This window comes from Lactuca saligna, chromosome 2 (genome assembly GCF_052625555.1).
Source record: "Lactuca saligna cultivar CGN05327 chromosome 2, ASM5262555v1, whole genome shotgun sequence".
NCBI lineage: Eukaryota > Viridiplantae > Streptophyta > Magnoliopsida > Asterales > Asteraceae > Lactuca > Lactuca saligna.
The window spans coordinates 183,222,678-183,240,333 of record NC_136418.1 but is presented as its reverse complement, the minus strand read 5'-3'; the positions used below and the strand labels follow the sequence as shown (position 1 = coordinate 183,240,333).

Here is a 17,656-nt window from a genome sequence, read left to right as displayed (position 1 = left end):
AAACCACCTGTAAGTTGAGTTATGCATACCGTACTTTAAGTATAACTTATGTTTAAGTTTATTATATAAACAAGATTTATTAGTAATTCAAAGTCGTTATATTGATTGATCTACTTACGAGAAAGGGTCAAGAATGGTTATGTTGGCTTGGTTGTTGGATTTCAGAAAGGTTGTACGCTGAAATTGTCCTGCCTCCCAACTATCCTGCCTGGCTGATTCTTACTTGATAGATTTTGAAGTAGACATTGAGTTAATGATAAATCTAGAATAATAATCAGTCGCAATAAATAATAAACTAAGACATAGTGATAATGATATTAAGTTTCCTCAAAGGAAGAGACAATTGTTAGAAGCGAAGCGCTGCCCAAATTACAAGTCATCACTTTAACAAGTGAGTGAATAGTTACTTTCACCCTACACATGGATATGAATTATTTAATATAAATTACTTGCTATATTTTCCTATTATCTGTGTTCCCGATATCTTTGCTAGATGAACGATTTATATATGTATTACTCGATTTAAACAATATATGTATTTTATACCTATAATTATATTGGGTAAAGATGGGTAGATGATATAGATGATGAAGGATGAAATAATTGACGAAAGGCCTTGATGCTAAAGCCGATCCAGTCATCTAGCGGAGTATAGACGATAACCACAGACTATTCTAGACAGTCCAGTGGAATGCTGTCAAACTCGCAACTTGTAGGTGTTTGTGAACGACGTGTTCACCAGGTGTACTCCATCCCCCTCATGGTTGCCTTAATAACATATATTGTTCAGGAATTACCTAAGCATTATTGTCAATCTCGAGATAATCCTTAGGCTAGGTTTAAATTAGATACTTTAGGGACGGAAAGTGAGGATAATGGGAACGGGTAATCGGGTCGAATGATTTGATAAAATTAAAGAACCTAATTATTATGGGTTCAAAACCCTATGTGCTCACCAGGCTTCTAAGCCTGACCCACTCATTTTCTTGTATTTCAGGTAGTGGCATAAGAGCACAGGTGTGATGATCAAATGAGAAATCTATGGATTATAGGCCGTTAGAATAATAGATGTTTGTAAGGCCTATACTATTTTTGTTTATGCGTATGCATTGTATTGACGATGACATCCCAACGTATTTAATATAATTAAAATACATTTCTTTGGAAATTCTTTGATAATATTTTTATCATATTTTGGGAACAAATTCAGCAATATTATTCTTCAAAAAGATACTCTCATTTTTAAATAAAACATAAACAAATCGGTTTTTTATGGTCGTGAAATTGAGGATGTCACAGTTGGTATCAGAGCATTAGTTTAAGAAAACTAGGAATTTGTACGATTTCTAAAATTAAACTTAGAATGCTAAGAGATGATTTTGAGATAGGTGTCCGATATATTTAGGATATATACCTGAATAGACATGAACACTAGCTTATTTTAGGAAAGATGCCTAAATTGCTTTTATGTGCTAAATGATTTATGTATAGCTATAAAATGCCTTATGATGCTATTATTTTCTTAGATCTATGGTCCATTGCCGACCGGATCTGGAAACTTTATGTGTTCAGATTTCTAAACGTCTATTTACGGTATTATAACTACCATGTAACTTTTGGAGTGACAATGAGAATTTAAACGTCTATCGTAAATAAAGATCTAAATTCACCTACTTTGGTGTATAGATCGACATGGCGAGAACTCGAAGCGGATTCAGAAATGCTAGGGGAAAGGTTAATGGAAACAACGAACCTGAGCCATGTGTGATTGAGCATGCACCAAAGGTAGGAGTTGCACCCGAGCCAATCATGATGGCAAGAGTACAAGCAATGATACAAATGATGTTGGATCGTCCGATGGAAGAAACAAGGCATCTAATTTAACAGAATAGGGATGAACCTATTGTACCCATTGTAGAACCTGAACTTAACATTGAACAATCAGAGGAAAGAAACTTTAGTTAGACTGTCAATCAAGCTGAGACACGTATGGTTAGAAAAAATCAACCCAATGGAGGAAATGATGGACATGGATGTAAGTACAAGGATTTCATGGCATCCAAGCCACCAAGTCTTTCTGGAAGCCCAACACTAGTGGAAGTGCGCCAAAACACACATTTGTTTGTTGATGCATGATTCTGGGGCGGAATCATCCTAAGGAGGGGGGGGGGGGGGAATTGTAACGCTCGTGTTTCTGGTTATGCATTATTATAATGATGTAATAGTTAGGGTCAACAAGTGTAACCTATTTGACATAATAAAGAAAAATTATGTGTTTCATGATTATTATAATATAATAAAATAGGAAAAATCAGCCGAATCGTCTGTAAATCGTAAAAATAAGTGCGCCAAAACACACACACACACACACACACACACACACACATATATATATATAAAGTACAAGTCGTCCCAATCCCGAAAATATAAACTTCGTCGAAATCCGAATCCGTATGAATTAAATATGATTTTTATAAGATATAAAAGTCAGTCACGCATAAGGAATATGTGATGTAAAAAACTACGAAGAGAATGATTGACTTTTAGCTAAAGCCACCGAAAGGAAAATCGTAGTACTCTTTAAAATATGAATTTTGAGAAAAAGAATGTCAAAAACGGAGTCCATACGAGAAAGATATGATTTTAGCAAAATCATATAATTTTATAAAAATATATGGACGAAAAATAAAATCACAATTAGCCGACGGAGTCTAAACGAAAGTTGTAGATCTCGTCGATAGCTAAGTGTGGATATAAAGAACGTCAAAACGGAGTTCGTATGAACGAGTTATAATTTATAATAGCCTATTTATGACCCACAACCTCTTCTACAGTCATGTTTTTTTAAATCACCAAATTGTTCGATAGATCTTACGATTGTATAAATCGCAAAGGGACAACTCAAAGGAACTTTTTCACCACCGTGGTGTCCTCAATTTTCTCGCCTTGAGATCGAATACTTGTCACTATGGTATTTAATATCATGAAAAAATCATCCACCAATTTGTCGTCTTTCATTCGGATAACCTTGAAGTCATTTCTCAAGGTTTGTACTTTAGCCTCCTTTACCTAATCGGCATTCATGTGCATTGTCATAAGCATTTCCCATGCTTCTTTAGTTGTGTCCTTCTCGGCTAACATAAGTAGCACATCCTCCTGAATCGCTTGATAAATAGCCGTAAGAGCCAGCCAATCTTTCCGTATTCCACATCTTCCTTTTGAGTTGCATCCCACACTCCTTGTGCTTGTAAATTTACTCGTATTTTTATAGCCCACACCGAGTAATTTAACTTCGTAAGCATCAGGTAGTGCAACGTAACACTACCAGTCTTCCCGGTACTTTGAGCACTTTCAACTTCGGGATGAGAAGATAACGAAATCAATGTTGACATTCTTGGCATATACTTTGGCATACACAACCTTACATAACCTCGCTGATCTAATACTGTTTGTTGGAAATTATAAAAGACAACTTGTATGCAATTTTAGAAGGCAAAAGATAGTGAGTAAAGATGGGTTTTGATGCAGTCTAAAACAGGAAAAGAAAGAAGGGTTGAGGGGTTTCCAAATGCCTTTTCTTAGATTAAAATGAAAGACAAATTACAAGGTGAAAAAATATATAAAAGTTGCTACGTTTAGGGTTCTATTTAAGCTTACAAATACTAACTACCTAGCATTAATAGTCAAGGATCATCTAATCCAAATACCACACTTACTAGTTTAGTAGAGGTATATGGTATTTTTAAACATAAGGGAGCAGAAATGAAGTTTGTATGGAGATGAATTAATGTTGTTGACTTTTGTGGTCAAGTTTAATAATCACAAAAACAAATTATATTTTACTTTGAAACTAAAAAATTTAAGTGAAAAAACCAAAATTTTCAGTGCAGTTTTTGTTTTAATCAAATTCATATCAGTTCTTACTCGTAGTTGTTAACAAACTTTTTTAATGGTTAGAAATTACGCTTGTATTCTTAAAAAAACTTAAACATAAATTTTTTAAATCTTTGATATAAGTGATTTTTTTTCTGAAAAATTAAAGAAATGTGAATGAGTTTTCTTAAAAAAAAACAATGAACTTTCAAACAAAAACTTAGAATACTTAGACTTGAGTATCATACCACATCTTAGGTTAGGCGGAGTGGTGCTCAGTAAACCTCAGCGAATCCTACATGTACTCGTCATGTCGAGTTTGGCCTAACTCTACACCTTATTACGGAGTCTCTCTCTCTCTCTCTCTCTCTCTCTCCCTCTCCCTCTCTCTCTTCTCCCAATCCTCTTAGTTAGCAAAAAAGTTGCAGGCTGAGGTGGAGCTCGATGTTGTAGCACCTGGTTCCTGGTATGTAAATCTTATTTGAGTATTTTCCATTTTAAGCCTTGGACTCAGCGAGTCATAGGTCCGACTCGCCGAGTAGGGACGGGACCCGGGACACGTTTAAGTTGGCGACTCGGCGAGTCTCTTGGACTCGGCGAGTCACCGCTGTTGGATGAAACCCTAAGTTTCAGGGGTTTGCACCCTATTTAATCCCCCTTTCCGCCCCCAAGCCAGCCCCCATTCACCCTCAGAGCCATACACCTCGTTCTAAGCCTTGTTTTGTGGATTTGAAGCCATTTGGTGTGTCCTCTTGAAGATTTGAGTGAGTAGGAAAGGAGATCAAGAAGAAGAAGAGGAGGTCAAGCACTTGTGAGCTATTTCAGAGTGTTCACTAAGGTATGACTCGTTTTCCCCCTTGTCTTCATGCTTATGGCCCCATTAAAGTCCTTCATGACTCATTTTCCAAGCTTGTATGTGCATCATATTTCGAAAGAAGTTGATTGGCCTCTAGATCTAAGCATGGTTGAGCTCCAGGAGCTCAGATCTACTACCTTTATGAACCCATATTGCATGAAAACCTTAGATCTACTCTTTTGGTGCATTTTGAACCCTAAAAACCCCATAGATGGATATTTACACGTAAAGTTGGAAACTTTACGTGTTATTCATGCTCTAGGAGCCCAGATCTACGAATAGCATGGACTGGATTCGAGCAAAATTGCGTTTTCGGCTCTTGCATGAAACAGACTCGGCGAGTTGCTCATCGGACTCAGCGAGTCTAGTCGCGAGTCTCCGAGTTTGTCCCCTTTTAGCTATATCGAGTTGTGTGGTGGGTCCAGGGTGGACTCGGTGAGTTGGAAGCCAAAACTCACCCATAATGGAACTCGACGAGTCGATGCCAAGAATCGGCGAGTTCAAGGCAATCTCCTTAGATCAAGATCAGACTCGGCGAGTTGTTCATACAACTCGGCGAGTCACAGTATAACTTGTTCATCGGATGAAGATGAACTCAGTGAGTTGTTCATACAACTCGGCGAGTAGGATGAAGGACTTGAACATCAGTTTGGAAGGAGAACTCATTGAGTCGACGCCTAACTCGACGAGTAGAAACATAATTCAGGTCAGTCGTTTGGACATGGACTCGGCGAGTTGGCGAGCCAACTTGGCGAGTCGGGTCAACTGGAAGTTGACTCTGACTTTGACTTAGGGCATGATTAGGGGTAAAATGATCATTTTACCCAAAGGTCAGTTAGCAGTTTTTGACTAAGTGTTTGGTGGGAATTACAGCCGGAGGATTTCCGGAGCAGTAGCAACAATCAGACTATTCCCACGAATATCAACAGCTACTCCGAGGTGAGTTACCTTCCAGTAGCGGTGGGTCTAAGGCCACAATGCCGGCCCAACAGTAAGAGTTGTATGTTAGATGGTTGTCTTTGTGATATCATCTAGGTTTGCTACTACCTGATATGTTATATGTTGGCATGATATGTTGTATGTGATAGTAGTAGAGTTCGGTTGTTAGGACCGAAGGGTAGTCAGACACCCCAGAAATGTCTGATATTACATTTGTGTTATGATATATGTGATGGTAGTAGTAGCGGGTGAAATAGTCCCCGAGGTTCGGTTGTTAGGACCGAAGGGTAGTCAGCACCCCAGAATAGCTCGACATGGGTAGGTCAGCACCCTAGAATGGCTTAAAACGGGTAGGACGGCACCCCAGAATCGCCGCGCGGGTAGTCGGCACCCCAGAATGGCCGTACCGGGTAGTCAGGCACCCAAGAATAGCCTGGCAGTATGTATGATATGTATTGTATGGTATGTGGTACGATGGGGGAACTCGCTAAGCTTTGTGCTTACAGTTTACAGTTTTGATTTCAGCTACCTCTTCATCAAAGGGGAAGGAGCTGGCACGGTAGCAGCACATCATACACACACACTGGTTTCCGCATCTATTAGATTTCTCTGGGATTTATACTCTGATATTTCGATTGGTTGTATGGTTTGGCTTTTGAACATGGTTTATGTTGTGATGTAGTTTGATCAAACAATGTTTTTATTATTAACGTTTTCTAAAGTAATGTTTTAAAAACGAAATTTTTGGACGTGAAAATTGGGTCGTTACAAGTTGGTATCAGAGCCCTGGTTTGAGGGATTCGGACACACCTTCGGGGGTGTTTGAACTCAAATCGAGGGATTAAAAGATTTTGGAAAGAGAAAATCTTTTCTAAAAGGGTTAAGTAAAGGTTTTTAAGAAAGAACAATGTGTGTGATGTGCGTGACCGGCCAAGCTCAAGTAAGTATTCCCCAATGTACCCATACAAGTTTATTTATGTTTATCAGTTTCTGTAGAACAGCATGCTAGAATAGGATTAAGGATCTAGGAGTGATGCCTTATGTGCCTGCTTTATGTGCTTTAGTATATGAAAGAGTTGCATGCTAGAGTTGAGTAGACAGTAGTAGGGTAGCCTGTTTAGGTTATTCCTGATAGTAAGAGTTTAGCATTGTATGTTGGTTCAGTTCTCTCTTCGAGGATAGAGTTGCTTGAGATTGTTTTTCTTACGTCCAAATGTTGTTTTCTTTGTGCTATGTGGCTCTTGAAGTGATAGGAGTTAACTGTTAGTTGAATACGTTTAAGTCACATGTGATCAGGGTTGAATAATATCAGAGTGTTGGATTTGACTCTATTGCTTAGCTCTTGTTTGAGTCTTAACCGTTGTAGAGATGAGTCCCTTACTCGAAGGATTATCCGAGCCTCAAAACATGTGATTATATTCAGGTAATAGTTAATTGGCATCACCAAGAGGCCTTCAGCAGCTGAGGACTGGGTTGGGTGGAGTTAGAGGTTCCCTAGGGTAAGCCTAGGATAATGAGTAGTAGTGATCAGCAGTAGGGGAAGGGACCTGGTCGAGTCAAGGCGGTCCTTGGGGAAGGTACAGATAGATGTGGAAGGTAGTATGGGCCCGTACTATTGAAAGCAGAGGATCCGTACCCGAACCAAGGAAGGCTAAGATAAGACTAGGGAACTAGTAGTGGGTGGGATCCCTCCAGGGGTATCAGTATTGCTAACATTTGTTATTTCTTTGTATTTCAGAATGGTGGTACTACGCCCGAGACCAGCAGTTGGCAGTTCAGGAGAGGGATCGGGTTCTGGATCAGGTTCCGAGCCAGTAGATGAGAGGCTACGCGAGTTCATCGCATCAGAGATCACCAGAGGTATCCTTGAGTCGACCCCCATCATCTTCGGGTCGATCAAGGAAGGGATCATCGAGTTGATGGAGAATCGCCTCAGGGCGTTCAGGAGCGACATGGCATCTGGCCAGTCGGGATCTCGCACGCTGTCCTTTAAGGACTTCAGGGGCAGCGGTGCGCCGGATTTCCACGGGGTGAAGGACCCCATTGTTGCAAGGCGATGGATTGCAGACATCGAGTCTACACAGTTGACTAGCTTCTGCCCCGAGGGGTCGAAGGTGAGGTATGCAGCAGGGTGTTTACGGGACCGAGCTCGAGACTAGTGGGAGTCGGTGGGTGACTCGTTGGGAGCCTCAGCTATCAAGGCTATGACCTGGTCGGACTTCGTGACCAGGTTCAGGTCAGAATTTGCACCGTCTGTCGAGCTTCAGCAGCTGGCCAGGGAGTTTTTGGACATGAGGCAGACAATTGAGACTGTGACGGAAATCACCGCCAAGTACCGGGAGAGGGCTTTATTGGTGCCCCAGTATGCAGGTGACGAGTATATTAGGAAGACCCGTTATCATGATCTGCTTCGAGCAGACATCCGAGAGCATGTTAGTTTTTCAGCTTGCCCCACCTTGGACTCCATGATTGCCAGGGCGAGGGAGAGGGAGATAGATTTGGAGCATATATGGAAATGGAAGTCAGAGGAGGGATAGACAGGAGGGGCTTCGGGGAAGAAGCCCAAGGGATCATATGGTAGGCCGAAAGGCCAGTCAGGACCGAGCCGCTGCAGGAAATACGGCAGGCCGCACGAGGGGGCGTGCAGGATGGGATCGTCAGGCTGCTACAAGTGCGGCAGGACTGGGCACTATAGTAGGGATTGCACTGCTCCGGTAGTAGTTATTCAGACATCGGAGTTGTTGTGTTTCCACTGCAACCAGAGAGGCCACAAGAAGGCCAATTGTCCCCAGTGGACAGCTTCAGCGCCGGTGAAGGCGCCAGCTCCAGCGACCCTGCGGATCACGGATGGCCGACAGGGCAAGGCAGAGGCTCCAGTGGTTAGGAGTCGGGCATTTTAGTTGACCACTGAGGAGGCACGCGCAGAACCCGATGTGGTGATGGGTATGATTCTTTCCCTCTCATTTATTTATATGATGTTATAATATTGATATGTGCTCGGTATATGTATATGTGTTAGGATCGTTCCATGTGAACGGTATCCCAGTTCAGGTGTTATTCGACTCGGGTGCATCCCGATCGTTTGTGTCCCTTGCGCTTAATAAGAAGTTTCCTAAGTCTTTGGGCATGTTGGATTGCCCTTTGGAGGTAGAAATCGCTGATGATCGATCTGTGCGAGCATCGATGGTGTTTCGGGACTGCATCTTGCGTTTGTTCGAGGAGCGCTACTTGGTAGACTTGGTTCCCATTCCGTTGCGTGGGAACAAGGTGATTATAGGCATGGATTGGTTGAGCCCTAATTGGGGCAGTGAAAGATTGCGCACAGCAGCTAGTGCGAGTCCGGACCCCAGGTGGGGGAGAGTTAGTGATTCATGGCAAGAGGCCATAGTGTGGACCAGCGAGGGCTAGACGATACCTTCAGCAGGAATGCGCAGGTTATGTTGCGTACGTGATGGATACCCGGGAGGCGGGTAAGGCGTCAGTGAGCGAGGTTCCAGTGGTGCGAGATTTCGCGGATGTTTTCCCAGAGGAGCTTCCTGGGATACCTCCGGAGCGACAAGTGGAGTTTAGGATTGACCTCGTTCCTGGTGCGGCTCCGATAGCCAAGGCACCATATCGGCTGGCTCCTCCTGAGATGCAGGAGTTGTCTACGCAGCTGCAGGAGCTGCTAGACAAGGGATTCATTAGACCGAGCAGTTCACCTTGGGGAGCCCCGATTCTGTTTGTGAAGAAGAAGGACGGATCGTACCGGATGTGTATAGATTATCGGGAGTTGAACAAGGTAACGGTGAAGAACCGTTATATACTCCAGAGGATTGATGATCTCTTTGACCAACTTCAGGGAGCATCTTGGTTCTCCAAGATTGATTTGCGTTCGGGTTACCATCAGATGAGGGTCAGGGAGGAGGATACGCAGAAGACCGCGTTTCGGACGCACTATGGCCACTATGAGTTCGTGGTGATGCCATTTGGGCTCACCAATGCTCCTGCCGCGTTCATGGACCTCATGAACCGCGTATGCAGACCGATGCTGGATCGGTCTGTGATAGTCTTTATCGATGACATCTTGGTTTATTCCAAGACGCAAGAAGAGCATGAGGAGCATCTGAGAGAGGTGTTGGAGATCCTGAGGAGGGAGAGCTTGTATGCCAAGTTCTCCAAGTGTGAGTTTTGGTTGCGTGAGGTGCAATTTCTCAGACACCTTGTCAACCAGAACGGGATTCTGGTCGATCCAGCCAAGGTCGAGGCCTTGATGAGATGGGAGGTTTTGAAGTCTCCATCTGAGATTCGGAGTTTCCTGGGATTAGAAGGCTACTATCGGAGATTTATTCAGGATTTCTCCAAGATAGCCGTACCCCTGACGCGGCTAACGAAAAAAGTTGTGGTCTTTCGGTGGGGACCCGAGCAGCAGACTGCATTTGAGACACTGAGACAGAGATTGTGCGAGGCGCCAATCTTAGCCCTGCCGGAAGGCGTAGAGGATTTTGTGGTTTACTGTGACGCATCCATTTCAGGGTTGGGCGTGGTATTGATGCAGAGGGGACATGTCATTGCCTACGCTTCGAGACAGCTCAAGCCTCACGAGGCGAACTACCCAACGCATGATTTGGAGTTGGGGGCGGTGGTTTTCACCCTCAAGATTTGGCGGCATTACCTCTACGGGGTTCGGTGTACCATTTACACGGACCACAAGAGTTTGAGGTACCTCATGGATCAGCCGAATCTAAACATGAGGCAGCATCGGTGGTTGGACATGGTGAAGGATTATGATTGTGAGATCCTTTACCACCCGGGAAAGGCCAACGTGGTGGCCGATGCGCTTAGCCGCAAGGCGGCGCCGATCAGGGATATTTGCATGAGGATGACTGTGGTGACTCCCCTGTTGGAGCAGATTCGGGAGGCTCAACAGGAGGCTATCAAGGAGGAACATCGGAAGAGCGAGCGTGTGGTGGGTCAGATTTCCTCCTTTAATTATGATATTTGAGGACTATTAACACTACACCGCAGGGTATGGGTGCCGTATCACGGAGGTGTGCGCCAGATCTTGATGGAGGAGGCGCACAAGTCTCGATTCTCTATTCATCCCAGGGCGACGAAGATGTATAGGGATCTTTGTCTAGATTATTGGTGGCCCTGCATGAAGCGGGATGTGGCATGGTACGTCGAGCGGTGCTTGACTTGCAGGCAAGGCCGAACATCAGAGACCGCATGGGAAGATGCAGCCGTTGGACATCCCGTTGTGGAAATGGGAAGACATCACGATGGATTTTATCACAAAGCTTCCCAGGACTGCGCGCGAAGTAGATTTGATTTGGGTCATCGTGGATCGATTGACCAAGACCGCCCATTTTATTCCGATCCAGGAGAGCATCTCGGCCGAAAAGTTGGCCGATATCTACATCAGGGAGATAGTAGCGCGGCACGGGGTGCCAGTGTCAGTGATATCAGACCGAGATGTGCGATTCACTTCCAGATTTTGGAAGAAGTTTCATGATGAGTTGGGCACTCGTTTACATTTTAGCACCGCCTTTCACCCGCAGACGGATGGTCAGAGCGAGCGGACCATCCAGAATTTGGAGGATATGTTGCGGGCATGTGTGTTAGATTTCAGTGGTAGCTGGGATACCTATCTTCCCTTGGCTGAGTTCTCATACAACAACAGCTACCATGCGAGTATTGACCGTCCCCCATTCGAGATGTTGTACGGACGGAGGTGCAGGACCCCGATATGCTGGGGTGAAGTTGGCCAGAGGGTCATGGGGAGCACCGAGGTGGTGCTCAAGACGACCGAGAGGATCCAGCAGGTTCGGAGCAGGCTTCAGACTGCTCAGAGTCGGCAGAAAAGTTACACCGACAAGCGTCGATCCGACTTGGAGTTCCAAGTCGGGGATATGGTTCTCCTGAAGGTGTCGCCTTGGAAAGGCGTCATTCGATTCAGGAAGCGGGGCAAGTTGGGCCCGAGATTTATCAGACCGTTCAGGGTTGTAGCCCGGGTGGGCAAGGTGGCGTATAGATTGGATCTGCTGGTCGAGCTCAGCCAGATCCACAACACTTTCCATTCTCTCAGCTGCGGAAGTGCTTAGTGGATGATTCAGCAGTAGTGCCGTTGGAGGATATTCAGGTTGACGACAGCCTGAATTACATTGAGCACCCAGTCGCAATCCTCGACAGGAAGTCGAAGGATTTGAGGAACAAAGGGGTGGAGCTAGTGAAGGTGCAATGGCAGCACCGCAAGGGTTCAGAGTGGACTTGGGAGCCGGTGGATGAAATGATGGAGCATTACCCCGAGCTGTTCCAGGATCGAGCAGCAGACTTCGAGGACAAAGTCTAAAATAAGTAGGGGAGATTTGTAGCACCTGGTTCCTGGTATGTAAATCTTATTTGAGTATTTTTCCATTTTAAGCCTTGGACTCGGCGAGTCATAGGTCCAACTCGCCGAGTAGGGACGGGACCCGGGACACGTTTAAGTTGGCGACTCGGCGAGTCCATATCCTGGACTCGGCAAGTCACCGTTGTTGGATGAAACCCTAAGTTTCAGGGGTTTGCACCCTATTTAAACTCTCTTTCCGCCCCAATCTCACTAAGCTTTGTGCTTACAGTTTACAGTTTTGGTTTCAGGTACCTCTTCATCAAAGGGGAAAAAGCTGGCACGATAGCAGCATATCATACACACATACTGGTTTCCGCATCTATTAGATTTCTCTTACTCTGATATTTCGATGGGTTGTATGGTTTGGCTTTTAAACATGGTTTATGTTGTGATGTAGTTTGATCAAACAATGTTTTTAATTATTAACGTTTTCTAAAGTAATGTTTTAAAAACGAAATTTTTGGACGTGAAAATTGGGTCGTTACAGATGTCCTGTGGACCACTCCCTTTAGCCTTGTCACATTTTTGATTTATTACATCAATCTCAAATTATTTTTCATTCACCCACAAAAATAATAGGAATAGTCACATCTCACTAATTCTCGCCTCCTTATTATTTTAATAGTTAAATATGTATAAAGAATATATCAATGTTATTTTCTATTTGTAGGGGATTAGAAAGCATTAATTTATATATTTTTTATATAATTTTTTAATATATATATATATATATATATATATATATATATATATATATATATATATATATATATATATAATATTTGATAAAAATTAAAAATGAAAAAAATAGAAAAATAAAAACAAAATAATGTGCGGCAATGTCCACACGTGCGGTAACCTCATCGAGTCAAATATCCCGTCGGTGTTTCACAACCCCATAATGGTGACAATGTGACATTATCCCATTTGGATAGGTGTTAATGGTTGTATGATAATTTCCTATTTTAATATACACAAACATAAAAATACACGTTGTTTTCTAACTTTATAGGCGCGTCCAATGATGGGAGTAAAAAGCTATGTGAACTATCGTTTCGTTGAATGTGTGGGCATACAGAAGTAAGAAGTGATATAGTGACCACAAATTCCTCAGTCCGAAACCACAAGGGACCGAAAAAGCACATTTGAATTTCGATAGGTTACTTAATTTATTCTGTTCAAAATAAAACACGATATCTTAAGGAAAGATTGCGTGTGCGTTTTCTCTTTTACCGAAATAGAACTCTAGAAGAAATGATGAGCCCCACATCACCAATTCACCATTCACCGAGAACTCTAGAGGTAACCAGATTGTGTTACGTCTTCTAAGAAAATAGTGACCAGGTTGCCTATAATAAATACCCAGAGAGAAGAACACAGCATCACATCAAACCCAAACTCCTTAATCCAAACAACAACAACCCAACCCAAGCACCATGGTTAAAGCAATTAGAATTCATGAGCACGGCGGCCCTGAGGTCATCATTGTTCACCTTCTTTACATACTTTCTTTCTTTCTTAATTTCCGAGACTAATTAATGGTGTTGAATTTATTTTCTATTACAGGTGTTGACATGGGAAGATGTTCAAGTCCCGGATCCAAAAGAAGGAGAAATCAGATTGAAGCAAAAGGCAGTTGGTCTAAATTTCTTGGATGTGTATATGCGTCGAGGTGAGCAGAATCTAGCTCCGCCCTTGCCATATATCCCAGGTATGGAAGGAGCCGGAGTTGTAACAGCGGTGGGTCCCGGAGTAACCAGTTGCAAAGTCGGAGATGTCGTGGCTTACGCCAGCGCGGAGGTGGGTTCTTACGCCCAAGAGAGAATCCTTCCCGCAGATCTAGCGGTGCCTGTTCCTTCTTCCGTTGATCCCGTTGACGCAGCCGCCGCCATTTTTAAGGGACTCACTGCACATGTCTTGATCCATAAAGGCTTTAAAGTAGGTGACCCATTCAATTCTTGATTTATGTATTATCTGTAGATGATAAAAAGTTTCTTTCAGTTTTAATGAAACAACGTACGATTCCCATCCATATATATAGGTTGAACCTGGACATACGATCCTGGTACATGCGGCAGCAGGTGGAGTCGGATCTGTGGTTTGTCAATGGGCAAATGCGATTGGAGCCACCGTCATCGGAACGGTGTCGACCAAGGAGAAGGCTGCGCAGGCGAAAGAAGATGGATGTCACCATGTGATTCTTTACAAAGAGGAGAACTTTGTGGATCGTGTGATGGAGATTACATCAGGCAAAGGGCTGGAAGTAGTCTACGATTCGGTCGGAAAAGACACCTTCAATGTAAGATATAAATAATACTGTATTAATTAATTGTTTCTAATTAATTTGTAGCTGGGTTTCAACTAATTAAATGTGATTTTGTTCTTTTGAAATGAAGGGATCATTAGCGTGCTTAAAGAACCGTGGATACATGGTGCTTTTCGGGACTGCCTCAGGTGTACCAGAGCCTCTGCGAGTTGAACAGATTGCACCCAAATCACTCTATTATACCTTTTCATCGATCACAGAATACACAGTTGAAAATCGAAAGGAGCTGCTTGTGGCTGCTCAAGACTTGTTCTCTAATATTGCAAAAGGAGTGTTGAGGATTCGTCTTAATCACAAGTATCCTCTGTCTCAAGCAACCCAAGCTCATATTGATCTTGAGAGTCGAAAAACATCGGGATCGGTTGTGTTGATCCCAGACGAGGAGTGATTTCATAAGTTTCATGTTTGTTTGTATGTTTACTGTTTTCCATCTATCTCGTTTTTTGTTTCTTGTATTCCAACGGACCTTTGTAATTTTTTGTGGAGGAGGACTACATATCCAACACCAAATTCAATTTTGTAATATAACGTCACTGTTTTATTTATTCTGTTCCTCTGTATTGTTTTCTAAAGTATCCTAATTATCATAACTATAGATAGTTTTTTACTACTCCTATATGTTAATAGTTAGACGTGTACAAACCGTTTTTTTTTTCCAAACCAATTCGGTTCGGTGGACCGGTTCGGTTCAAGTCAACAAAGTCAACACTGGTTCATCCTTAAACCGGTTCACCATCAAATTTATCCGATCATATACAAACCGGTTCGGTTGCACACCGGTTCACTTCAAACCGGATCATCTTAAACCGGTTCAAAACCAGTTCTTCGAACATGTTAAAAAAACTGGCAGAAATTGTTTATTTTTTTGATTGTTTGTTTTATTTTTTGTGATATTATAGGTTACATAAAAAAAAATGTTCAAACATCTCGAAAAACCGATTCATAACCAGTCCAAAAACCGGTTTATAACCAGTCCAAAAACCGGTTCATAATTGGTTTGAAAACCGGTTCATAATCGGTCCAAAACCAGTTCGGAAGTCCGGTTCATTGTAAACCGATTCGAAACCGGTCCCGTCGTTCGGAAATACGAATTGGTTCAAACCGCCGGTTCGGTTTGACATCGGATCGGTTCTAGCTTGGAACGGTTCAGAGGTGAACCGGTTTTCGGTTCGGATCGTGAACCGGTTTTTTTGTGGACCACTATTAATGGTAATAACATAAAAATAGAACAAAGTTTCAGAAATGGTCTCTAACTTTTCAAAAAATGACATGTCGAAGACACTTCAGATTTGTTCATATTGTTTCTAAAAAATTTCATGGATGTTCATCTTGCCTACCATTGTTTGAATTTTAAGTTAAATGTATTGTAAATAGATTCTTCCGAACCAAAGTTGACCAAATATATATATATATATATATATATATATATATATATATATATATATATATATATATATATATATATATATATATATATATATATATATGTGTGTGTGTGCGCGCGTGTGACCATTTCTAAGATTTTTGAATAAAACCCCACCTCTTCACCACCACTTTCGCCCACAATCTTCATCCTCTTACCACTTTCGACCTCATACGACTCATGTATGACTCACATGTTGGAGCTTTCAATTGAAATAGGAATCCCAGAATACACATAATCATCCCAAAACTACTCCTTGGAGATCCCCAAACCTTCATGTCTTAGATCCATCGGAAGACCACATCCACAGTTCACGCGAGACAACTTTGTTGTTATTTGTCGCCATTCGCCATTGGGCTGCCAAAAAGTCAAGCAAACAACAAACAAAGCTCACAATCTTGTTAGTTGAACATATGTTTATTATGTATTAGGTGTGAGACCCGTGTAATACACAGGTTTATTAAAAATAAAATTTTAATATCAATATATAAATATGAAATATTTTATCATGTAATATTTTACATAACATAATATAATCTTCTGAAAATTTGCAAATAAAATTAAATCGTTTGAAGTATTTATGAGAATCTATTACCAAATTAAAATGATGATTTTATTTCTTTATAGAATCCATTACAATTTTATGGAATTTTATTTTAAGAAAATGGAAATTCTTAAAAAATGACAAGTGGAAAATAAAATTTATAAAATTCTCACAAAATGACAAGTGTCAAATGAATAAGAAGATGACATGGTAAAAAAAAACTTTTATTTATTAAAGAGGATTTATATAGGTTGTATTATTTCCTTGGTATCGGCCCACCCATTTATTGTTTGTATTTTAGTATATATGTTTCGTATTAATGAGAAGATCACCATGGGAAATTACCTGATATTACCATTATCCTCTTTACTTAGACCTTACTCGACGGCTCCTCTATCATAGCCGTCTTCTTCATCAACAATAAATGGGTGAGTTGATACACAGGAAATAATACAACCTATATAAATACATAATAAACATATACATTATAAACATATGTTCGGCTAACAAATCTTTCTTCCTCAATAGTGTCACAGAAAACAAAGTTTTATCCTACTTGCTCACTCTCGCTCGCTCTCCTCCCCCCTTTTCTTTTTGTTATCATAAGTAACCAGCCTCGTAGGGGATTATTGTTGGAAACCAAAAGCCGTCGTGTTTTGTCGATGAAACTCCAATGAAACATAATATCATATCAAACCTAACCCTCAACTACATTTTCTCTCAAACCCTTGGTCTTTCTTTCTTTTTATTCCATATGCTCTCTTCAAAGCTGGCAGAGAAGCAAACATATATATATTTTTTAAACGGCAAATCTATACTACTCCTAAACTACTCCTTAAATCCACATATGCCTACTATGGGACTTGAGTCCTCAACATCAATAAGGAAGGGCAACACTGGATACCGTTAGACTAGAAGTTCTTTGGTAAGCAAAAATATTACTCAAGAAGATATTCCCCTACACTATGCCTGAAACACACTTTTACTCGCCCGTTTGAGGCGAACCTTAAGAAAATCGGCAACCCTAGGCTAGCCTCAGTCTTTTTATACCAAACTCTTAAAACGCTAGTGTATTCACATACATATAAGTACACATGGTTGTAATCACTCTCCTTTTGATCATAATTTATGTTGCAGGATCGTTTATAGAAAAGGAACACGTCTAATGCACTACGTAGAAGAAGCCATCTGTGGGTGAAAATTTAAAGTTACAAGAATGGTCCCTGAGGTTTATTATCTTTTTACACTTGATCCAATGCCACATTGGTCATTTAAAAAAATGCTCAAAAGTTATATATTTAACGTCTGGAGGATCAACCATGCAA

The 17,656-nt window shown here is 41.7% G+C and overlaps 1 protein-coding gene across 1 annotated transcript; it reads left to right on the top strand.

The window, feature by feature from the left end:
• Positions 1 to 13,320: 13,320 nt before the first annotated feature.
• Positions 13,321 to 14,909, top strand: LOC145028461 (uncharacterized). The gene is made up of 4 exons (XM_078977156.1): positions 13,321 to 13,516; positions 13,605 to 13,976; positions 14,080 to 14,337; positions 14,435 to 14,909. The coding sequence occupies exons 1-4, from the start codon at positions 13,475 to 13,477 to the stop codon at positions 14,750 to 14,752; spliced, it is 990 nt and encodes a 329-aa protein (XP_078833282.1). The 5' UTR covers positions 13,321 to 13,474; the 3' UTR covers positions 14,753 to 14,909.
• Positions 14,910 to 17,656: the final 2,747 nt, after the last annotated feature.